General features: G+C 40.6%; 1 protein-coding gene across 1 annotated transcript in view; it reads right to left on the reverse strand.

Annotated features, from left to right (window-relative positions):
• Positions 1 to 25,670, reverse strand: part of F8 (coagulation factor VIII) — a 121,996-nt gene that overhangs the window by 21,095 nt on the left and 75,231 nt on the right. The window contains exons 16-22 of the mRNA XM_027099677.1: positions 17,654 to 17,866; positions 17,143 to 17,371; positions 16,770 to 16,952; positions 10,355 to 10,471; positions 9,787 to 9,858; positions 8,311 to 8,396; positions 4,915 to 5,070 (exon numbers count right to left, since the gene is read on the reverse strand). Of these exons, the coding sequence (XP_026955478.1) occupies positions 4,915 to 5,070; positions 8,311 to 8,396; positions 9,787 to 9,858; positions 10,355 to 10,471; positions 16,770 to 16,952; positions 17,143 to 17,371; positions 17,654 to 17,866 (1,056 nt within the window). The remainder of the gene's footprint in view (positions 1 to 4,914; positions 5,071 to 8,310; positions 8,397 to 9,786; positions 9,859 to 10,354; positions 10,472 to 16,769; positions 16,953 to 17,142; positions 17,372 to 17,653; positions 17,867 to 25,670) is intronic.

Here is a 25,670-nt window from a genome sequence, read left to right on the forward strand (position 1 = left end):
ATGATGAGAAATGTTGCTTATGAAAAAATATTCTGTATGTAAATGGTACAAAGATATTAAGTCATTTGAGAACCACTATACTGGAGGAAGACGACTAAGACTGAAATTTGTAAATTGGGCAAAAAGCTCTGGGATAGAAGGGTTCTGGTTAATGTGAACTGTCTAGGCATCTCTACTGCCATTAGACTAGACCAACAGTCCACAAACACTTTCTGTAAAGGAGGAGAGAGAAATATTTCAGTCCTTTCACACCACATAATCTTCCTTGTTTGTTTGTTTTTGAAACTTTAAACACGTAAAAACCATTCTTAACTCACAGTCCATATGCAAAAGCAGGGTGTACTCCAAGTCCATGGGCTCTAGCTTGTGCAGCCCTTCACTAGAACCTAGAACATAGTAGTTACTCAATAACTGTTCAAGGAATGACCCTCATGAGTGTAGTTAATAACTATTTTATCTTTGTCATTGAACAAGAAAGGTTGAAAATAAATGAACTAGTCATTTAACTCCAGATTCTAAGAAACAAGAAGATAAATGAAAGTGAATTTTTAAATTTTTAAACAGAAATTAATTAATTAGAAAACAACATCTTCAAATCTATGTTTGATTTTAAGAGCAAGAGTTGATTCTTTTAAAACCCAATAGAATAGATAAACACCAACTCTGATAAAGGGGGAAAAAGAGAGATACATGTGTGCATGTAGGTAAAGATATATGGCATGGGAAGGGAGATAGAACTTTAATGTACACATTTACAGCAATTAACTATAGGTAACAGAAAATGAGAATGCCAGTAATCAGATAAGGAACGGAAAAGATAGTTCAAGTATCTACCACTAAACGAGACACAGTGGCTTTTCCATCCAATTTTCATTAAACAGATGATTACTACATTAATTAAACTATTCTAGAGCAATAGTTTAATGGAAAAAGATGGAAGCTCTTACACTGTTTTCAAGGTTAGTATAACTCTAATGCCAAAGCCTGATAAATACAGCCCCCCAAAGAGGTAAAACAACTTTATTGAATGGTACAGATAGAAAAATTCTAAACAAAATGTTAGCAACTTGGAACCAGCTAAACTTTAAATGACTGATACACTATGACTTAAGGGCAGTTTTCCCAGGAATGCAGCACCACGTTGTGCTGGAGCCCCAGCTAGGACTGGCTTGTGAGAGCCAATTGTGGGCGTCTGCCCCCAACTCTGCATTCAATGACACTGTGTCAGCAGCTTGAAATCAGGTGTGATGGGAATATTTACATCATGGAAATCAGCAAACACTACAAATAAAGGCCTTTGTGCTGACTGCCCCCCACTTTGCCCCAGAGCTGGTTGTTAAACATTCGCCAGCCCACCATTGAGTGTGAGTATAATCTGACAATAGCAAAGAGAAGAAATGTGATCCTATCCAAGATGCTGAGAAAGCATTTGATGAAATTCTACAGCCATTCCAAATAAGGTAGGAGTAGCAAGAAACTAAAAATATTTGAAACTAACAGCATGTTAAACAGCAAAATATGGGATCCATTCCCATTAAAGTCAGAAGCAAGATCTGCTAATATTTAATAAACATATGCTAATATATCTATATCTATACATATATATCACACTGAAAACAAAAGAAGAGCAAAGAGCATTTTGGTCACCATCCAAGTCTACAAAGACTAATATCTGCTGCAGCCGCTGATGGACAGTGCACTTGGTGTTCAGAGGAAGAGATGAATGGGATAACAGGATGAGGCACTCTGCTTTAGACAGGAAGTTAAAGATGATAACAGGATGCTCTGTGCTTTGGACGAACGGGCCGTTAGGTAGTTAATATGCATTTCAGGAAGAATTTTAATGAACCCTGCTCTTGCATCTTCCCGTACATAGAAAAACACTATAATCGTGAACTCGAGGTATCTCTTCTTTGTGAATAGCAGTAATATTTTACCAAGATTTATGCTTGACTGCATGTATTCCTTAACAAAAAAATCATATGTAAACTAGCCTCCCCTCAACCCCTTTGGAGCAGTTCCTCAGAGCTATCTGAGAGGCTGCCTCCCAGGCTATAGTCATCAGTAAAACCCTGAATAAAGCTTGATTCACAACTCTCACGTTGTGTATTTTTCTTTTAGTTGACAACACAATATATAATGTTTATGTGTTTGTGTATGTGTCTGTGTGTGCGTGTATTAATCACAAAGGCATTTAGAGTGATTACTATTTCCTGTTTACCAGGTCCTGTCAGCATAATGTCATCCATGTAATGGACCAGTATGGTGTTCTGTGGGATGTCGAGATGTTTGGGGTCCCTAGGGTCTATATTATGATAAGGAACAAGGGAAGTGGCATTGCCTTGAGGCATGGACAGTAAAGTTAATACTGTTGTTCCTACTTCATAAATGCAAACCTATTCTGATTTTGGTTGTCAATGGAAATGAAGAAGAAAGCATTTTCCAGGTCTGTAGTTTCACATTAGGTGCCTGAGGCTGTGTTAATGTGCTCCAGAGGAGATACTACACCTGGAATTGCAGGGTTTTTGTCATCACCACCTGATTAAATTTGTGATGATCTGTCATTTTTCCATGACTCGTCTGGCTTTTGTAGTGGCCAAACAGGGACCCTAAGGAGACTAGCCACTGGCTTGGGAAGCAACTATTCAAGGTGTAGTCACTGAGAGACTTGTATGCAGAGCATGGATGACTGCTTCAGAGACTGGGGAAGGGTTACCTCTTCAGGCAAAGGAGGTTCAGGGCAATTTGGAGGTTTGCAGTTCTCAGCCTCATGCATGTCTGCCTACATGTACCCATCCCGGGACTTCCCTGGTGGTTTAGTGGTTAAGACTCCAGGCTTCCACTACAGGAGGCACGGGTTGGATCCCTGGTCGGGGAGCTAACATCCTGCATGCAGTGCAGCACAGCCAATTTAAAAAAAATGTACCCATCCCTGGTCTCAGAGTTCCATTCCTTTCCACCAGTGCCCTTACCTTAGCATAACAGGCCTGGTGGGACTGACCATTTAATTGTCACTGTGACTCTGCAGTTCACATGCTCAGCTACTAGATTTGGTATTAGGTCCAAGTATCTGCCTGTAACCACAGGACATGGAAGGCTCCTCCAGCGCTCCATGGATGCATCCTGATTCTCTACATATGTTCATGGGTGTTCTTTGCATATATTCACAACATTTGATTTCTTTTTTCCCTATGTATGCCGTAAAAGGAAGGGCCATAAAAAGAAGACAGGTCACTCTACAATCAGGTATGCTAAACTTGTTGCCATAGCAACTAAATGCCACTGTCAATTTAATCTCCCAATGTCTTCCTCACCATCTGTAGCTCATCCCATTGTATCACTCACTGGTGATAATCTGAGAAATTGTGATGCCACCGCATGTCATAGGTTACTCCGCATCCAGTCTTCTCCCCAAGCAGGGAATTATACCTGTGCTCCTTGAATATATTAGCAACATAACCCTAGAATTCCATTTTGAAGGTCTGTTTCCTGGGGCTACTTTTGGCAGCAATTACTGTACGAGGCAGGGTTCCAGCAAGAAACACGGAACACTAAAATTCGTATAATTTGAGGAAAGGTTAATAAAGGTACTAGCTAAGAAGGCGGGGGCAGGGTGCTGCCATCCCTAGGCCTGGAAGGCTGAGGAGAAGATTAGGTAGACAAAATGAGCAGAAATTCTGTGCATTCCTCCCATTGAGAAGTGGGGTCTAGGTCCCTTCCCCTTGAACGTGGGTGGATGTGTGACCTGCTTATAACCAACAGAATGTATTGCAAATGATACTACATGACTTAAAAGACTAAATTAGAAAAGGTGACGTCATCTCCACCTTGCTAGTTGGGCCAGTCATGCTGGGAGAAGCTACTTCAGTCAACAGCCCCAGAGGTCACTCAACACCAACCACCAGACATACAAGTAGAGATGCTTCCAAATGATTCCAGCCCCTAGCTGTCACATCTTCCCAGCTGAGGCCCCAGATACCATGGAGCAGAGAGACAGGCCATCCCTGCTGTGCCCTGTCCAAAGTCCTGACCCACAGAATCCAAGAACAAAACGAAATGGGCTTTTCTCATGACGCTAAGTTTTGGGGTCATCGGCAACTCAGCGATAGTAACTGGGACATGTAGAGAAAACCACTTTGAGGGGAGCAGTGGCCTTCAGTGGAGAGTTAACAGCCAAGGGAAGAAATACCCTGATATTCCACACATGCCAGGCTCACAGAAGAAGAGGCGTGGTAGCGAAGCAGGAAAACGGATCTGAAGGGGCAAACAGAAGTCATCTTGCATGGGGCCATTTTAGGATTTGAACCTTATTCTGAAGACAAGAGGGAGACATTGAAAGGTTTAGGCAGGGGACTGATAGTATGATCCCCAAAACGATGTGCAGCTTTTATTAGAGAAGAGACTAGAAACAGAAGAAGACTAGTTAGGAATGTAACATAATACGTCAAGTGTGAGGTGATGGGGCCTCGGGCTGTAGTAACAACTGTATAAATGAAACAGAAGAGATGGGAGAGGTGTTACCAAGGAAGAGTTGGCTGGATGTGTGGCTGTTCATCAGGGGGTGCAAGAATGAGGGAGAAGTAGATGATGAAGCTACGGTTTTGAGCCCGCTTGCCCTTTTGTCACTTCAAACCTAGAATGTCCATAAGCAAACTGACAGTCTTATCAATCTACCCAGTCAGGAATCACATGTTTCTCTCAGCAGAGCACCTGTTCATTTCTATTACCTATGAGATCCTTGATGCTGCCACTCTTTTGTCCATACGTCCGTAGTCACTCCTATTGCCCATGAGTGGAAAATTCTTTTTTGGGGGGTTAAATCTGTGGAAGCTATGAGTGTTTGTTCCATACCTGAAATCTGTCAAAAGCTCTTTAAAAGATTCATGCATTCTCTTAAAAGGACTAATTACATACCATTAAGGTCCCAGTGGAATTCCCTCGATAACTCCGCCACTGCTTTCCATCAAGGCTATACATGATGATAAATTGAGAGATGTAGAGGCTGGAAAACTTCTGACGGGCGCCCTGGGTCATGATGCTGTGAATAATCATTGGTGTCAACAGATCCACCTACAGATGAAAACAACCCTTTATTTTAAATGTATGTACCACCTTCTGAAATCATTTATCAGCTTAAGAAGAATCTACATGGATACAGATACACCCAGTATTACCTTGGAGGTGCAGGTGAAGCAGAGACCAATGCTGAAATGTGGATGCATGTGAAGCTGTGGAATATATGATGGGAACGTGTAGGAAATGTGCTCACTGAGTTCCCAGACTACTTCCTGACAAAGGAAATCACTTCCACATCATTGAGCTCCAATTTCCTCTGCATACGTCCTTTGTGCTGCACACATTTAGTGCAGCTTCTTCTCTGTTTCCATTTCACTTTATATATAATTTCATTATAGTAAATTATTGCACCACATTGTAAAGTTTTCATGCTTTTTGCCTTCCTTGTTAGACTGAGATCCTTAATGCAGTAAACCTGTCTGAGTCACCTAACCTCTCTATGTCTCAATTTCTTTATCTGTAAAGTGGAGGGAATGATGGTATTTATGGCAAAAGGTTACCAGAGGATTAAAGAGTTAATACATTACATGTGCTGAGCTCACTGCTGAGCAGTAACGGAACAGTTACTACCTGTTAGCTTTTATATTCTCTCTAGCCCCAGCACCTAACGTAGCATCTGACTTAATGCTGATGCTTAGCACATGTTTTGGAATGAATGAGTGAATAACAGTGGGTCTTAAAGAGGCGGGCATGGGTCACGCAAGCATTACAAGGCAGTAGCTATTACAGGAATTTTGACATCTGTTACTGCCCTAACAAGCCAGTCAAACTTAACTTCTCCCAGATTGGACTGGTCATGACTCTTGTGCTTAATGACTATCTTTTTCAGTTGACTGTAAGCTCCATCTATACATACACTCATTCATTCAAAGAATATATTTTTAGCATTTGTTACGTGCCAAGCACTGTTCTAGGTACTGGGAATAGAGTCGTGAACAATTAAAAAAAGAGTCCTGCCCTCATGGAACTTAAATTTGAGCTGGGGAAACAGACTATATATTATATATATGTTTTATTTGTTTACAGCTACACAAAGAAACAGTACAGTTCAACGTAAGTCATGATTTTGTACCCGGTACCTGCAGTTGCTTATGCCACTTATTGGCTGTGTGACATGGGGCAAGTTATTTAACTTTTCTGTGCTTCACCTTCCTTATCTGAAATGAAGATTGCTGTGGTAGGGATTTAGTCGCTGGATTTGTTTACATAGTAAGGAAGCCCTGTATACTTTAATATTTTGATCATGATTTTGATAAAGTATAAAAAAGTTTACTGATCAAGTCAGTAAACTGTGTGAAACTGGAAGACTAGAGAATACTTTGGGAGACAGAGCTTGGCAAGCTGGAACACCGGCCAAATCTAAGAAGCGGAAATTTAATAGGCTGTATCACTCAGGGTTCTTTGGCTATGCTTGGAAAAGGTGCTCTGTTTACTAGTCTCATCAGACTGTATCCAGTGAGGCAGATAGATTTCCCCAAATAGAAATGAGGATGCTATTACAAAAAGGAAATACGTAGAACAGATGCAGGGCAGCCAAATAGATTAAAATGTCCACTATGCGGTGATACATATAAAGTTGAAAGTGATAACCACAGAAATACAAGGTGAGGACATCTGGTTTGGCAGCTTCACAAACAAAAAAAATACTTAGGAATTAGCGGTCAGGTCAAATTGAGTCATAATTGGCAGTGCCTACAAAACAAAAAAAAATGAGCTGATGTGGCATTAGCAGATGTACTCTTTGTGTCTGCTTGCTGGTAAGCTAGCTCATCTTTCCCTGATCCCTATTTATTATTTTATTTTAATTTTTAAAATTAATTAATTAATTTATCTTCGGCTGCGTTGGGTCTTCGTTGCTGCGTGCGGGCTTTCTCTAGTTGCGGCGAGCGGGGGCTACTCTTCGTTGCGGTGCGCAGGCTTCTCATTGCGGTGGGTTCTTGCTGCAGAGCATGGGCTCTAGGCACGTGGGCTTCAGTAGTTGTGGCACGTGGGCTCATTAGGTGTGGCTCGCAGGCTCTAGAATGCAGGCTCAGTAGTTGTGGCACACTGGCTTAGCTGCTCTGCGGCATGTGGGATCTTCCCGGACCAAGGCTCAAACCTGTGTCCCCTTCATTGGCAGGCGGATGCTTAACCACTGCGCCACCAGGGAAGTCACCTATTTATCATTTTAACCTCAGGGAAAATAGGAGAGCAGATGCAATCTTGCAAAGGAGTAAAGTATGTAGGGGAATTTCCTCAGCTGACTGAGAAAAAGATGAAAGCTGACGGACTAGAAGAGGATGCAGGTGGGGGAAGTAGGTGGTAAAATGTGTGTAATTAGTCCTGACTGATCACATGTTGACGTGAAAATATTTTTGGATATTTCGGGTTAAAGAAAATGTATTATTATTATTGTTATTTTTTTGGCTGTGCTGTGTAGCTTGCAGGATCTTAGTTCCCCAACCAGGGATTGAACCCGGGCCGTCAGCACTGAAAGCACAGAGTCCTAACCACTGGACCACCAGGGAATTCCCAAGAAAATGTATTATTAAAATGATTTTCATTTTAATGATGTTCCTTTTTTTAATGCAGCTACTAGAAAATGTAAAATTACATGTGTGGTTCGCATTTGTGGGTCACATTACATTTCTATTGGACAGCACTGCTCCAGAGGAAATGGGGAAGTGAGAAAATACGAAAGGCTGGGTCATTTTAAAAGAAATTGAGTTAATCTAGGACACTTTCAGTTATGGCTCCAAGTTGGTTTATCAGATTGGACTAACTTCAGTAGGTGTTTCTTACTACTGGGTGGTGTAGAAATTGTGAAGAAGAAAGATTCAGTTTTAGAAAATGAAGAAGCCACGTTTTCTTGGCTTGTGGGATGGGGGATTGAGCCATTTGTTTTTGTATTAAAATGAAGGGACTGGAGGACTCAAGGACATCTAGGCAGTTGAAGGCATCTAAAGATAGAATACAGTCTTGGGAGGTGGTGAGTTCAATGTTACAGAAAATATTCAGAGATTCCAATCCCCACAGAAGGATTAAAAACACAGTGTACTCAATTCTATTCCTGAGTCTTTCATTCCTGACTCTTTTGGTACAAATCATAAGCCACGCTATTCTTCAGTTCTTTCCTCGTCTATTACATGGAGTTTGATGAAAATGACTTTGGTATAAAGGAAATATAAAACTATAAAACGCTTTGAGCTTGCAAGAGGAATGTGCGATGTGACGGAATGCGATGCATTTTCTAACCTTGATCCAGGAAAAGGGGTCCTTGGTGCTCCAGGCATTGATTGATCCAGAATAATGAAGTCTGGCCAGCTTTGGGGCCCACTGTCCTTTGCCCAAGAAAGGGGAGAGAGATTAGATTCAGCTGGGTTGGTCCTAGTCATTTAGGAATAAAATTACTCTTGAGAAAGGTTAATGCTAGCTGTGGAGACGTTAAAGGCATAAAGCATATTAGTATCAATGACCACCAATGTGGCCTGCGGGCTGTAGGTTGAGAACTCTCATCAATGACTACTACCAGGCCTGTCCTTGTTGTCCATTGTATTTTCTAAAATTTAATAATTTTGTTGATTGTTAGTACCTCTAGTTAGCTAATACTGGAATGTGTTACCATCACTATCAAATAATATTATTATTTCTTTATTACCTAATGTATGTTCCCTGGAGAAAAATTAGAAAATAAAATATAAAAATAAAACGTAAGTAAAAATAAAAATAAAAGAAGTAAAAAACAACATACTTCCGCCCAGAGAAAAATAATACTATTTTAGTATATAACTTTCAAGCCTCTTTTTCTTTCTTTTTTTTTTTTTTTGCGGTACGCGGGCCTCTCACTGTTGTGGCCTCTCCCGTTGCGGAGCACAGGCTCCGGACGCGCAGGCTCAGCGGCCATGGCTCACGGGCCCAGCCGCGCCGCGGCACGTGGGATCTTCCCGGACCGGGGCACGAACCCGTGTCCCCTGCATTGGCAGGCGGACTCTCAACCACTGCGCCACCAGGGAAGCCCTCTTTTTCTTTTCTTTTTTTTTTCAAAGTGGCCTTACAATTTGGTAATTCCTCCAGCAATTTGTTTGTTTTTCAAGCCTTTTTTTCAAATGCAATTTTTTCCCTCTAAAACAGAGTTTGGCCAACTTTTTTCTGTAAATAATTTAACCTTTGCAGATCATCTTGTCTTGTTGCAATTACTTAAATGCTGTTATAGAGCAAAAGCGGCCACAGATGATTGTAAATGAAAGGGTGTGGCTTCTTTATGGACAGTGAAATTAGAATTTCATATAATTTTCACATGTCATGAAATATTATTCTTTTGTTTTTTTCCCCCAATAATTTAAGAATAGAAAAGTGATTCTTAGCTTGAAGGCCATACAAAATCAAGTGATGGGCTGGATGTGGCCTGCGGGCTGTAGTTTGAGAACTCTCTCTAGATCCAGTTCAAGCTTTCTATCACTGCTCACAGAAGAATGTAGCTTCTTGCTACAGTGAAGAGAATGGACTCAAGGGAAGCCATACGGAAGGCAGGCAGGACATTTAAGGAGGCAGTGGCATTACTCAGGTGAGAAGTGATGATGGCCTGAATTAAGATGCTCACACTGGGAAATGGAGAAGAGAAAATAGATTTGAAAGGCACCTATGGAGACGGATTGGTTATCTGAATCTTTCCAATAGAAATAAAAAAGATATAATCAGCCCAGTGCTTTAAGAGAAAGGAATAGTATTTACCATATTGTCCTGAAGCTGTAATCTGAAAATCTCTAATGCGTCCAGAAGCCATTCCCAGTGGAGTCTGACATTCTGAAATCACATGAAGGGAGCACGATAGTCAGAAGTGCAGAAAGTATAGCTGCACAAATGCAAGTCAATGAGAACACCAACAAATGCTCATATTTTCTAGTGTTTACTATGTGCCAAGAACTGTACTAAATATTTTATTGTACTATATCGTTGAATTCACTCCAACAGGTAGGTGCTACTGCTACTCACATTGCGCAGCTGAGGAAACTAGGGTCAATACGTAAGTAGACCAGTGGTTCTCCTACTTGTTTAGGGTGAAAACTCAAATTCTTCCAAATGATATTTGTAAGTTATCTTTGGTAACTGAAGAGCTTGGAGCTTCAGGGTCAAAGTGTTCAAAGCTTCAAGCATATCTGCCCTCCTCTGAGGGCTCTGATGATTTCTACCAGCAATATTCATTTTAGATTTGGAAAGGACTGTGAGCTGGTATTCATTTCCCGACAAAAGCAACCGTCCTAGGAAGGGGGAAAGAGGTATAGAGGTAGGTGCCACTCACTCCTGTTGTACACCAGGAAGAGCGTGCTCATCCCAGCTTGCAGGTGCTCGCCAATAAGACATTCTATCCGCCAAATTCCAACTTTGGATGGTAGCATTTCCACTGTCTCAAAAACACCTTATCAAAACCAAAAGGAACAAAAATTATTTCTTTTCACACAAATGGGCATAAGATACACTGGCTTATGCAGAATATCAAAGGAGATCTACCCAAGTCAGTTGCACCATTCTTGGACCCCTCATACCCAGAGTGCTTGGCATGTGACCCCTACAGCTGGAGGCCCTGGAAATTGAGTACTGACCCCAGGAAATGGGAGAGACTGGGTGACGGGATGCTTTGGTGGTGGAGACAGGAGAAAGATTGGCCTGCACTCAGTGCCTTTCGAAGCCAGAGGTGTATTTCTCATTGACGAGATGTGGGCTCCCTGCCTTGAGGGGTAAAGTAACTCCAGGAGCAAGAAGCTAGAGGGTGAATGCTGAGGGGCTGAGGAATCAGTCACAGTGACCACCCAGAATAAAGGTGGAAACAACCAGGTCAAGGGGATTTCATGAGGGACGGTCCCAAAAGGGAGTCTCTGAAGAGCCCCTGAAAGTACCCCACCAAACATAGAGTCAGATTGAAATATCTGCCTGGTGCAGACAGTGGTGCCATCCCTCGCCTCTGCCCTTGCCCCGCTGCGGTTCAGACCAGCAACAGCCAGGAGTGCAGGGGGAAGCATAAGGTAGCGAGACAGAAAACTCAACCAACTTGGAGGACGAGATACTGAACTTAAATCAAGTTCAGAATTTTGATTAATATCTTGGAGTAGACATTGTAATTTGTGACCTGAACTATATTTGTGATGTAAAGTGACTGCAGGACTGTTTATTACTTAAGAGTGAGCAGAGTATGGTAGGAGGAGCTTCAAGATGGCAGAGGAGTAAGACGTGGAGATCTCCTTACCCCCCGCAAATACATCAGAAATACAACTACATGTGGAACAACCCCTACAGAACACCTACTGAATGCTGGCAGAAGACCTCAGACCTCCCAAAAGGCAAGAAACTCCCCACGTACCTGAGTAGGGCAAAAAAAAAAAAAAAAGAAAAAACAGAGACAAAAGGATAGGGACGGGACCTGCACCAGTGGGAGGGAGCTGTGAAGGAGGAAAGGTTTCCACACACTAGGAAGCCCCTTCGCGGGCAGAGACTGCGGGAGGCGGAGGGGGGAGCTTCGGGGCCGCGGAGGAGAGCACGGCAACAGGGGTGTGGAGGGCAAAGCGGGGAGATTCCCGCACAGAGTATCGGTGCCAACCAGCACTCACCAGCCCGAGAGGCTTGTCTGCTCACCCGCCGAGGCGGGCGGGGCTGGGAGCTGAGGCTCAGGCTTCGGTTGGAGTGCAGGGAGAGGACTGGGGTTGGCGTCGTGAACACAGCCTGAAGGGGTTAGTGCACCACGGCTAGTGCACTGCAGGCTCGCCCCGCATCCGTACCCCTCCATCCCCCTGGCCTGAGTGAGCCGGAGCCCCCTAATCAGCTGCTCCTGTAACCCCGTCCTGTCTGGGTGGGGAAGAGACGCCCTCAGGAGACCTACACGCAGAGGCAGGGCCAAACCCAAAGCTGAGCCCCTGGGAGCCGTGAGAACAAAGAAGAGAAAGGGAAATCTCTCCCAGCAGCCTCAGGAGCAGAGGATTAAAGCTGCACAATCAACTTGATGTACCTGCATCTGTGGAATACCTGAATAGACAAGGAATCATCCCAAATTGAGGAGGTGGACTTTGGGTGCAACTGTAGACTTGGGGTTTGCTTTCTGCCTCAATTTGTTTCTGCTTTTATGTTTATGTTAGTTTAGTATTTAGAGCTTCTTATCACTGGTAGATTTGTTTATTGATTTGGTTGCTCTCTTCCTTTATATATATATATATATATATATATATATATATATATTTCCTTTTTCTCTTTTTGTGAGTGTGTATGTGTATGCTTCTTTGTGTGATTTTGTCTGTATAGCTTTGCTTTTACCATTTGTCCTAGGGTTCTGTCTGTCCATTTTTTTTTAGTATAGTTTTTAGCACTTGTTATCACTGGTGGATTTGTTTATTGGTTTGGTTGCTCTCTTCTTTTTTTTAAATTGCTTTTTAATTTTAATAATTTTTAAAAATTTTAAAAATTTTATTTTATTTATTTATTTTCCTTCTTTCCTTTTTTTCTCCCTTTTCTTCTGAGCCGTGTGGCTGACAGGGTCTTGGTGCTCCCGCTGGGTGTCAGGCCTGAGCCTCTGAGGTAGGAGAGCCGAGTTCAGGACATTGGACCACCAGAGACCTCCCGGGCCCATGTAATATCATACGGCGAGAGCTCTCCCAGAGATCTCCATCTCAACGCTAAGACCCAGCTCCACTCAATGACCAGCAAGCTCCAGTGCTGGATGCCCCACGCCAAACAACTAGCGAGACAGGAACACAACCCCACACATTACACCTAAATCAATTAGAGAAAGAAGAACAAAAAACCCCAAAGTTAGCAGAAGGAAAGAAACCATAAAGATCACATCAGAAATAAATGAAAAGGAAATGAAGGAAACGATAGCAAAGATCAATAAAACTAAAAGCTGGTTCTTTGAGAAGATAAACAAAATTGATAAACCATTAGCCAGACTCATCAAGAAAAAAAGGGAGAAGACTCAAATCAATAGAATTAGAAATGAAAAAGGAGAAGTAACAACTGACACTGCAGAAATACAAAGGATCATGAGAGATTACTACAAGCAACTACATGCCAATAAAATGGACAACCTGGAAGAAATGGACAAATTCTTAGAAATGCACAACCTGCCAAGACTGAATCAGGAAGAAATAGAAAATATAAACAAACCAATCACAAGCACTGAAATTGAAACTGTGATTAATAATCTTCCAACAAACAAAAGCCCAGGACCAGACGGCTTCACAGGCGAATTCTATCAAATATTTAGAGAAGAGCTAACACCCATCCTTCTCAAACTCTTCCAAAATACAGCAGAGGGAGGAAAACTCCCAAACTCATTCTACGAGGCCACCATCACCCTGATACCAAAACCAGACAACGATGTCACAAAGAAAGAAAACTACAGGCCAATATCACTGATGAACATAGATGCAAAAATCCTCAACAAAATACTAGCAAACAGAATCCAACAGCACATTAAAAGGATCATACCCCATGATCAAGTGGGGTTTATTCCAGGAATGCAAGGATTCTTCAATATATGCAAATCAATCAACATGATACACCATATTAACAAATTGAAGGAGGAAAACCATATGATCGTCTCAATAGATGCAGAAAAAGCTTTTGACAAAATTCAACGCCAATTTATGATAAAAACGTTCCAGAAAGTAGGCAGAGAGGGAAATTACCTCAACCATATATGGGCCATATATGGCAGTATATGGCCATATATGACAAACCCACAGCCAACATCATTTTTAATGGTGAAAAACTGAAACCATTTCCACTAAGATCAAGAACAAGACAAGGCTGCCCACTCTCACCACTATTATTCAACATAGTTTTGGAAGTTTTAGTCACGGCAATCAGAGAAGAAAAAAATAAAAGGAATCCAAACTGAAAAGAAGAAGTAAAACTGTCACTGTTTGCAGATGACATGATACTATACACAGAGAATCCTAAAGATGCTACCAGAAAACTACTAGAGCTAATCAATGAATTGGGTAAAGTAGCAGGATACAAAATTAATGCACAGAAATCTCTTGCATTCCTATACACTAATGACAAAAATATCTGAAGAGAAATTACGGAAACACTTCCATTTACCATTGCAACAAAAAGAATAAAATACCTAGGAATAAACCTACTTAAGGAAACAAAAGACCTGTATGCAGAAAACTATAAGACACTGATGAAAGAAATTAAAGATGATACAAACAGATGGAGAAATATACCATGTCCTTGGATTGGAAGAATCAACATTGTGAAAATGACTAAACTACCCAAAGCAATCTACAAATTCAATGCAATCCCTATCAAACTACCAATGGCATTTTTCACAGAACTAGAACAAAAAATCTTAAAGTTTGTATGGAGACACAAAAGACCCCAAATAGCCAAAACAATCTTGAGAAAGAAATATGGAGGTGGAGGAATCAGACTCCCTGACTTCAGACTATACTACAAAGCTACAGTCATCAAGACAGTATGGTACTGGCACAAAAACACAAATATAGATCAATGGAACACGATAGAAAGCCCAGAGATAAACCCACGCACATATGGTCACCTTATCTTTGAAAAAGGAGACAAGAATAGACAATGGAGAAAAGAGAGCCTCTTCAATAAGTGGTGCTGGGAAAACTGGATAGCTACATGTAAAAGAATGAAATTAAAACACTTTCTGGGCTTCCCTGGTGGCGCAGTGGTTGAGAGTCCGCCTGCCGATGCAGGGGACACGGGTTCGTGCCCCGGTCCGGGAAGATCCCACATGCTGTGGAGCGGCTGGGCCCGTGAGCCATGGCTGCTAAGCCTGCGTGTCCGGAGCCTGTACTCCGCAACGGGAGAGGCCACAACAGTGAGAGGCCTGCGTACCGCAAAAACAAACAAACAAAAAAAACACTTCCTAACACCATACACAAAAATAAATTCAAAATGGATTAAAGACCTAAATGTAAGGCCAGACACTATAAAACTCTTAGAGGAAAACATAGGCAGAACACCTTATGACATAAATCACAGCAAGATCCTTTTTGACCCACCTCCTAGAGAAATGGAAATAAAAACAAAAATAAACAAATGGGACCTAATGAAACTTCAAAGCTTTTGCACAGCCAAGGCAACCATAAACAAGACAAGAAGACAACCCTCAGATTGGGAGAAAATATCTGCAAGCAAAGCAACTGACAAAGGATTGATCTCTCAAATATAGAAGCAGCTCATGCAGCTCAATATCAAAAATAAACCAACTCAACCCAAAAATGGGCAGAAGACCTAACAGACATTTCTCCAAAGAAGACGTACAGATTACCAACAAGCACGTGAAAGGATGCTCAACATCACTAATCATTAGAGAAATGCATATTAAAACTACAATGTGGTATCACCTCACACTAGTCAGAATGGCCATCATCAAAGTCTAGAAACAATAAATGCTGGAGAGGGTGTGGAGAAAAGGAACCCTCTTGCACTGTTGGTGAGAATATAAATTGATATAGCCACTATGGAGAACAGTATGGAGGTTCCTTAAAAAACTACAAATAGAACTACCATATGACCCAGCAATCCCACTACTGGGCATATACCCTGAGAAAACCATAATTCAAAAAGAGTCATGTACCACTATGTTCACTGCAGCACTATTTACAATAGCCAGGACATGGAAGCAACCTAAGTGTTCATCGACAGACGAATGTATAAAGAAGATGTGGCACATATATACAATGGAATATTAGTCAGCCATAAAAAGAAATGAAATTGAGTTATTTGTAGTGAGGTGCATGGACCCAGAGTCAGTCGTACAGAGTGAAGTAAGTCCGAAAGAGAAAAACAAATACCATATGCTAACACATATATATATAGAATTAAAAAAAAAAAAAGGTCCTGAAGAACCTAGGGGCAGGACAGGAATAAAGAAGCGACACAGAGAATGGACTTGAGGACACAGGGAGGGGGAAGGGTAAGCTGGGACGAAGTGAGAGAGTGGCATGGACTTATATATACAACCAAATGTAAAATAGATAGCTAGTGGGAAGCAGCCGCATAGCACAGGGAGATCAGCTCGGTGCTTTGTTACCACCTAGAGGGGTGGGTTAGGGAGGGTGGGAAGGAGACGCAAGAGGGAGGGGATATGAGGATATAAGTATACGTATAGCTGATTCACTTTGTTATACAGCAGCAACTAACACACCACTGTAAAGGAACTATACTCCAATAAAGATGTTTAAAAAAAAAAAGTGAGCTTAAAGTCACTGGGCTTATCAGAATTTTTACACAGAAACAGGGGAAGTTTACTTTCACTATTAAACCTGTTTTAAAGGGACACTGGAGAACTAAAATGAAATTATGTTTTGATCAACATTGTGAGGAGTGCTTAATCAATATATTGCTTTCATACATAAACAAATCAGTCTTTGGGAAACTACTGGTGCCATGTGGGATTTGAGGTGGTAGAAAAATCCCTTTTTCCTAGGAAAGTGCTGTGGCATCAATTATCCATTTATTCTGTTCTATTTCCTTTATAGCACATTATCTGTATCTGAAATTATCATGTTCACTTGCTAATTTATTTATTATCTCTCTGTAGGGTAAAGTTACTTGAAAAAGTAAGCTACCCGAGAGCAGGGAGTTGGTCTGCTTTGTTCACTGGACATATCCCCAGGGCACAGACCTTTAAAGTAGGTTTTCAGCAAGCACAGTAAGTTGAAGAAAGAGCACAAAGTGGCTCGTACCCGGGTAGAGGTTGTAGACTGCCATTTTATACTCCTCCTTTTTCCGTACAGTGAACACATGTCCACTGAAATGAATAGAATGGATATTTTCATTGCTGCCCATGCTGAGCAGATACCATCGGATCTTTTGATCCTGAGCCATTGCTAAACCAGGTAGTGTATCCATCACATAGCCATTGATTGCTGGAGAAAGAACACAGAGAAAGCTGTTAAAATCTGTTGTATAAGTGTCTTTCCCTCCACTCCAGTCAAAAAATATTGATCCCTATGAGGATTCCACTCCCATACATATAGTCTCAAATCATACAATGTCGAAACCTCAGGCTCAAGGTTCATTTCACAGCGAGTAATATTTGGGTGTGGAATATATTACCATGGAAGCGATACTTTTCTCTAAAAGTGGGGTCCTCCATCTGGATGTTGCAGGGAGCCCTGCAGTTCCTTTCCATGTTTTCAGTGAAGTACCAGCTCTTGGTCTCATCAAAAATAGTGAAAAACAGAGCAAATTCCTGCACTGTCACTTGTCTCCCATGGGCAGCGCTCAGAGTGTTTGTGCGGCAGATCAGAAGGGGTCCAATCAAGCCTGAGTGCACATCTTTTTCCTGAAAGACACCAGTCCTGTGAGCAAAAGTTCTCTCACCCATGAACCAGAGTGGATTTCTCATCAACTTTTATGCCACTCCAACCCACTCCCCATCTTCCCACAGTACAATTTCTTCCTCTTTAGTAGATTCCAGAGCGATATGTCTAAGCCATAAATATGATGACACCTCCCCTATTTAAAGCTTCCCATTATGCTTAGGATAAATACCAAACTTCCAACATAACACAAAGCCTCTTTCTTTTAAACCAGAAAGAGGCCAGCACAACACAGACCTGCTTACCAGATCAACATCAGAAAAATACGCCCAGGCTTTGCAGTCAAACTCATCTGTAGTTGGTGCCATATGATGCTGCACTTTCCAGAAGTAAGTTTTGGTTTCATTAGGCTCGACAAACTTTTTTCTAGGTTCTGCTCCTTGCCTCTGATCTTCCTCATAAGAAATAAGGCTAGAATAGAAGGAGTAGGGACGAGATGCCTGGTTTTTAAATGTTACCTGCAGAGCAAGAAAAAAAAAAGAAAAGAAATTAAAAAAAGCAAGTGTTATGTTTTAAGATCTTGTAAAGTTCTTAGGTTAGGGTTTATAGCCCTAATAGCAATGCCGATTTGGGGGGTTTTTATCCAGGTTTTTAATAGCTGGAGGAAATGGTACAGAGTATGGATGTTGGTAGAACCCAAACCTAAAGATCTACAAAAGAAACTGAGACATTTTTGAATTCCAAAATCTTTATGGCATGAACTCAAAGTTGCAAAGGAGAAAATTTCTAAATACTTAAAAGCAATTCCAAAGCAAAAGGGAAAATATCACCACAGGGGTTTTAAGAGACCCTAACTCCAGGAACTGATACTCTTAAATTAAGGTTCTTCATGACAAGTGCCAGGATGAATACTTATGATATTTAAAGAAGACTTGTTTTTCAAATTTAAAAAAATCATACATTTTCATGGGACATATGGAAAGTAAAATAAAACTGAAGTCAGAAAAAAATTCACTCACAATCCCATAATTTTAGATCCTCCTATATCCTTCATGTAAACAATCAATTGGGACAATGGATGACTGTTTCTGGAAAAAATAAAACTACCTTGATCTTTGGCTCACACACACCAAAAACAAATTCTAGTCTACAGGAATTATCGATGGATTAAAAAGTTAAATGTTAAGAAATTAAACTGTAAAAGAAAGTTGAAAAAAGTATAGGTGATTTTAAGAAAAAAAAATCTCTGTATAGGGAAGGAATTTAATAAACAAAAAAGCTATGAAAGTGTCATAAAGGAAAGATTTATGGGTTACTACCTAAAATTTCAAACCTGTTTTATTTTGAAAACCATTATATACAAAATTAAGAGAAAACAAACTTGGAAAAATATTATTCACTAAAATGATCAATGATCATTAATATATCAATGATCTATAATATACAAGGTAATATAAATGAACAAGAAAAGCACTCCCTCCAAAAATTTCAACTATGCAAATAACATTAATAGATAATTCATTAGAGAAAATCTTAAAATGTTCATGTACATTGCACTCCTGGAATTTTATCCTAGGAAGAGGGTTGTGGCTGCAGCATTACTTAAATAGTAAAAAAAAACAAAAAACAAAAACTATCTAAAAGGTTGTTCAAAGTAGGTGGTTAAGTAAACCATAAAATCATATAATGGACTAATATTCCATCATTTAAAAATATACGTAGGGTTTTTGTTTCCTGGTGCGCGAGGAGAGGGGATTAAGAGCGCTGTAAGGAACTCCAGAGACGGGCGCGAGCCGCGGCTAAAAGCGCGGACCCCAGAGACGGGCAGGAGACGCTAAGGCTGCTGCTGCCGCCCCCAAGAAGCCTGTGTGCAACCGCAGGTCACTATCCACACCCCCCTTCCGGGGAGCCTGTGCAGCCCGCCACTGCCAGGGTCCCGGGATCCACGGACAACTTCCCCGGGAGAACGCACGGCGCGCCTCAGGCTGGTGCAACGTCACGCTGGCCTCTGCAGCCGCAGGCTCGCCCCACACTCCATGCCCCGCCCTCCCCCTCCCTCCCCCCCGGCCTGAGTGAGCCAGAGCCCCCGAATCAGCGGCTCCTTTAACCCGGTCCTGTCTGAGCGAAGAACAGACGCCCTCCTGCGACCTACACGCAGAGGCGGGGCCAAATCCAAAGCTGAGCCCCGGGAGCTGTGACAACAAAGAGGAGAAAGGGAAATCTCTCCCAGCAGCCCCAGGAGCAGCGGATTAAAGCTCCACAATCAGCTTGATGTACCTGCATCTGTGGAATACATGAATAGAAAACGAATCATCCCAAATTGAGGAGGTGGACTTTAGAAGCAAAGATATATATATTTTTTCCCCTTTTTCTCTTTTTGTGAGTGTGTATGTGTATGCTTCTGTGTGAGATTTTGTCTGTATAGCTTTGCTTCCACCATTTGTCCTAGGGTTCTATCTGTCCGTTTTTTTTTCTCTTAATAATTATTTTTTTATTTTAATAACTTTATTAATTTTATCTTACTTTATTTTACTTTATCTTCTTTCTTTCTTCTTTTCCTTCCTTCCCTCCTACCTTCCTTCCTCCCTCCCTCCTTTGTTTGTTTGTTTGTTTCTTTCTTTCTTTCTGCTTCTACTAATTCTTTCTTTCTACTTTTCTCCCTTTTATTCTGAGCCGTGTGGATGAAATGCTCTTGGTGCTGCAGTCAGCAGTCAGTGTTGTGCCTCTGAGGTGGGAGAGCCAACTTCAGGACACTGGTCCACAAGAGACCTCCCAGCCCCACATAATATCAAATGGTGAAAATCTCCCAGAGATCTCCATCTCAACACCAGCACCCAGCTTCACTCAACAACCAGCAAGCTACAGTGCTGGACATCCTATGCCAAACAACTAGCAAGACAGGAACACAACCCCACCCATTAGCAGAGAGGCTGCCTAAAATCATAATAAGTCCACAGACACCCCAAAACACACCACCAGACGTGGACCTGCCCACCAGAAAGACAAGATCCAGCCTCATCCACCAGAACACAGGCACTAGTCCCCTCCACCAGGAAGCCTACACAACCCACTGAACCAACTTTAGCCACTGGAGACAGACACCAAAAACAGCGGGAACTACGAACCTGCAGTCTGCAAAAAGGAGACCGCAAACACATTAAGATAAGCAAAATGAGAAGACAGAAAAACACACAGCAGATGAAGGAGCAAGGTAAAAAACCACCAGACCTAACAAATGAAGAGGAAATAGGCAGTCTACCTGAAAAAGAATTCAGAATAATGATAGTAAAGATGATCCAAAATCTTGGAAATAGAATAGAGAAAATGCAAGAAACATTTAACAAGGACCTAGAAGAACTAAAGATGAAACAAGCAGTGATGAACAACACAATAAATGAAATTAAAAATACTCTAGAAGGGATCAAAAGCAGAATAACTGAGGCAGAAGAACGGATAAGTGACCTGGAAGATAAAATAGTGGGAATAACTACTGCAGAGCAGAATACAGAAAAAAGAATGAAAAGAACTGAGGACAGTCTCAGAGACCTCTGGGACAACATTAAACACACCAACATTCGAATTATAGGGGTTCCAGAAGAAGAAGAGAAAAAGGAAGGGACTGAGAAAATATTTGAAGAGATTATAGTTGAAAACATCCCTAATATGGGAAAGGAAATAGTTAATCAAGTCCAGGAAGCACAGAGAGTCCCATACAGGATAAATCCAAGGAGTAACATGCCAAGACACATATTAATCAAACTGTCAAAAATTAAATACAAAGAAAATATATTAAAAGCAGCAAGGGAAAAACAACAAATAATACACAAGGGAATCCCCATAAGGTTAACAGCTGATCTTTGAGCAGAAACTCTGCAAGCCAGAAGGGACTGGCAGGACATATTTAAAGTGATGAAGGAGAAGAACCTGCAACCAAGATTACTCTACCCAGCAAGGATCTCATTCAGATTTGATGGAGAAATTAAAACCTTTACAGACAAGCAAAAGCTGAGAGAGTTCAGCACCACCAAACCAGCTCTACAACATCTGCTAAAGGAACTTCTCTAGGCAAGAAACACAGAGAAGGAAAAGACCTACAATAGCGAACCCAAAACAAATAAGAAAATGGGAATAAGAACATACATATTGATAATTACCTTAAATGTAAATGGATTAAATGCTCCCACCAAAAGACACAGACTGGCTGAATGGATACAAAAACAAGACCCATATATTTGCTGTCTACAAGAGACCCACTTCAGACCTAGAGACACATACAGTCTGAAAGTAAGGGGATGGAAAAAGATATTTCATGCAAATGGAAACCAAAAGAAAGCTGGAGTAGCAATTCTCATATCAGACAAAATAGACTTAAAAATAAAGACTATTAGAAGAGACAAAGGAGGACACTACATAATGATCAAGGGATCCAAGAAGAAGATATAACAACTGTATATATTTATGAACCCAACATAGGAGCACCTCAATACATAAGGCAAATACTGACAGCCATAAAAGGGGAAATCGACTGTAACACATTCATAGTAGGGGACTTTAACACCCCACTTTCACCAATGGAAAGATCATCCAAAATGAAAATAAATAAGGAAACACAAGCTTTAAATGATACATTAAACAAGATGGACTTAATTGATATTTATAGGACATTCCATTCAAAAACAACAGAATACACATTTTTCTCAAGTGCTCATGGAACATCCTCCAGGATAGATCATATCTTGGGTCACAAATCAAGCCTTGGTAAATATAAGAAAACTGAAATTGTATCAAGTATCTTTTCCGACCACAATGCTATGAAACTAGATATCAATTACAGGAAAAGATCTGTAAACAATACAAACACATGGACGCTAAACAATACACTACTTAATAACGAAGTGATCACTGAAGAAATCAAAGAGGAAGTCAAAAAATACCTAGAAACAAATGACAATGGAGACATGACGACCCAAAATCTATGGGATGCAGCAAAAGCAGTTCTAAGAGGGAAGTTTATAGCAATACAATCCTACCTTAAGAAACAGGAAATATCTCGAATAAACAACCTAACCTTGCACCTAAAGCAATTAGAGAAAGAAGAACAAAAACCCCCCAAAGTTAGCAGAAGGAAAGAAATCATAAAAATCAGATCAGAAATAAATGAAAAGGAAATGAAGGAAACGATAGCAAAGATCCATAAAACTAAAAGCTGGTTCTTTGAGAAGATAAAATTGATAAACCATTAGCCAGACTCATCAAGAAAAAAAGGGAGAAGACTCAAATCAATAGAATTAGAAATGAAAAAGGAGAAGTAACAACTGACACTGCAGAAATACAAAAGATCATGAGAAATTACTACAAGCAACTCTATGCCAATAAAATGGACAACCTGAAAGAAATGGACAAATTCTTAGAAAAGCACAACCTTCCAAGACTGAATCAGGAAGAAATAGAAAATATGAACAGACCAATCACAAGCATTGAAATTGAAACTGTGATTAATAATCTTCCAACAAACAAAAGCCCAGGACCAGATGGCTTCACAGGCAAATTCTATCAAACATTTAGAGAAGAGCTAACACCTATCCTTCTCAAACTCTTCCAAAATATAGCAGAGGGAGGAAAACTCCCAAACTAATTCTACGAGGCCACCATCACCCTGATACCAAAACCAGACAAAGTTGTCGCAAAGAAAGAAAACTACAGGCCAATATCACTGATGAACATAGATGCAAAAATCCTCAACAAAATACTAGCAAACAGAATCCAACAGCACATTAAAAGGATCATACACCATGATCAAGTGGGGTTTATTCCAGGAATGCAAGGATTCTTCAATATACGCAAATCAATCAACGTGATACACCACATTAACAAATTGAAGGAGAAAAACCATATGATCATCTCAATAGATTCAGAGAAAGCTTTTGACAAAATTCAACACCCATTTATGATAAAAAACCTGCAGAAAGTAGGCATAGAGGGAACTTTCCTCAACGTAATAAAGGCCATATATGACAAACCCACAGCCAACATCGTCCTCAATACTGAAAAACTGAAAGCATTTCCACTAAGATCAGGAACAAGACAAGGTTGCCCACTCTCACCACTATTATTCAACATATTTTTGGAAGTTTTAGCCACAGCAATCAGAGAAGAAAAGGAAATAAAAGGAATGCAAATCGGAAAAGAAGAAGTAAAGCTGTCACTGTTTGCAGATGACATGATGCTATACATAGAGAATCCTAAAGATGCTACGAGAAAACTACTAGAGCTAATGAACAAATTTGTAAAGTAGCAGGATACAAAATTAATGCACAGAAATCTCTGGCATTCCTATTCACTAATGATGAAAAATCTGAAAGTGAAATCAAGAAAACACTCCCATTTACCATTGCAACAAAAAGAATAAAATATCTAGGAATAAACCTACCTAAGGAGACAAAAGACCTGTATGCAGAAAATTATAAGACACTGATGAAAGAAATTAAAGATGATACAAATAGATGGAGAGATATACCATGTTCTTGGATTGGAAGAATCAACATTGTGAAAATGACTCTACTACCCAAAGCAATCTACAGATTCAATGCAATCCCTATCAAACTACCACTGGCATTTTTCACAGAACTAGAACAAAAAATTTCAGAATTTGTATGGAAACACAAAAGACCCCAAATAGCCAAAGCAATCTTGAGAAAGAAAAACAGGGCTGGAGGAATCAGACTCCCTGACTTCAGACTATACTACAAAGCTACAGTAATCAAGACAGTATGGTAATGGCACAAAAACAGAAACATAGCTCAATGGAACAGGATAGGAAGCCCAGAGATAAACCCACGCACATATGGTCACCCTGTCTTTGATAAAGGAGGCAGGAATATACAGTGGGGAAAGGACAGCCTCTTCAATAAGTGGTGCTGGGAAAACTGGACAGCTACATGTAAAAGTATGAGATTAGCTCACTCCCTAACACCATACACAAAAATAAGCTCAAAATGGATTAAAGACCTAAATGTAAGGCCAGAAACTATCAAACTGTTAGAGGAAAACATAGGCAGAACACTCTGTGACATAAATCACAGCAAGATCCTTTTTGACCGACCTTCTAGAGAAATGGAAATAAAAACAAAAATAAACAAATGGGACCTAATGAAACTTCAAAGCTTTTGCACAGCAAAGGAAACCATAAACAAGACTAAAAGACAACCCTCAGAATGGGAGAAAATATTTGCAAATGAAGCAACTGACAAAGGATTAATCTCCAAAATTTATAAGCAGCTCATGCAGCTTAATAACAAAAAAACAAACAACCGAATCCAAAAATGGGCAGAAGACCTAAATAGACATTTCTCCAAAGAAGATATACAGACTGCCAACAAACACATGAAAGAATGCTCAACATCACTAATCATTAGAGAAATGCAAATCAAAACTACAATGAGATATCATCTCACACCGGTCAGAATGGCCATCATCAAAAAATCTAGAAACAGTAAATGCTGGAGGGGGTGGGGAGAAAAGGAACACTGTTGCACTATTGGTGGGAATGTAAATTGATACAGCCACTGTGGAGAACAGTATGGAGGTTCCTTAGAAAACTACAAATAGAACTACCATATGACCCAGAAATCCCACTACTGGGCATATACCCTGAGAAAACCATAATTCAAAAAGAGTCATGTACCAAAATGTTCATTGCAGCTCTATTTACAATAGCCCGGAGATGGAAACAACCTAAGTGTCCATCATCGGATGAATGGATAAAGAAGATGTGGCACATATATACAATGGAATATTAGTCAGCCATAAAGAAATGAAATTGAGCTATTTGCAATGAGGTGGATAGACCTAGAGTCTGTCATACAGAGTGAAGTAAGTCAGAAAGAGAGAGACAAATACCGTATGCTAACACATATATATGGAATTTAAGAAAAAAAATGTCATGAAGAACCTAGGAGTAAGACAGGAATGAAGACACAGACCTACTAAAGAATGGACTTGAGGATATGGGGAGGGGGAAGGGTGAGCTGTGACAAAGCAAGAGAGAGGCATGGACATATATACACTACCAAACGTAAGGTAGATAGCTAGTGGGAAGCAGCCGCATAGCACAGGGAGATCAGCTCGGTGCTTTTTGACCGCCTGGAGGGGTGGGATAGGGAGGGTGGGAGGGAGGGCGACGCAAGAGGGAAGAGATATGGGAACATATGTATATATATAACTGATTCATTTTGTTGTAAAGCAGAAACTAACACACCATTGTAAAGCAATTATACTCCAGTAAAGATGTTAAAAAAAATATATGTAGGGGGCTTCCCTGGT

Source organism: Aethalodelphis obliquidens, unplaced genomic scaffold (genome assembly GCF_003676395.1).
Source record: "Aethalodelphis obliquidens isolate GAN/ISIS:26980383/991018 unplaced genomic scaffold, ASM367639v1 scaffold136, whole genome shotgun sequence".
Lineage (NCBI taxonomy): Eukaryota > Metazoa > Chordata > Mammalia > Artiodactyla > Delphinidae > Aethalodelphis > Aethalodelphis obliquidens.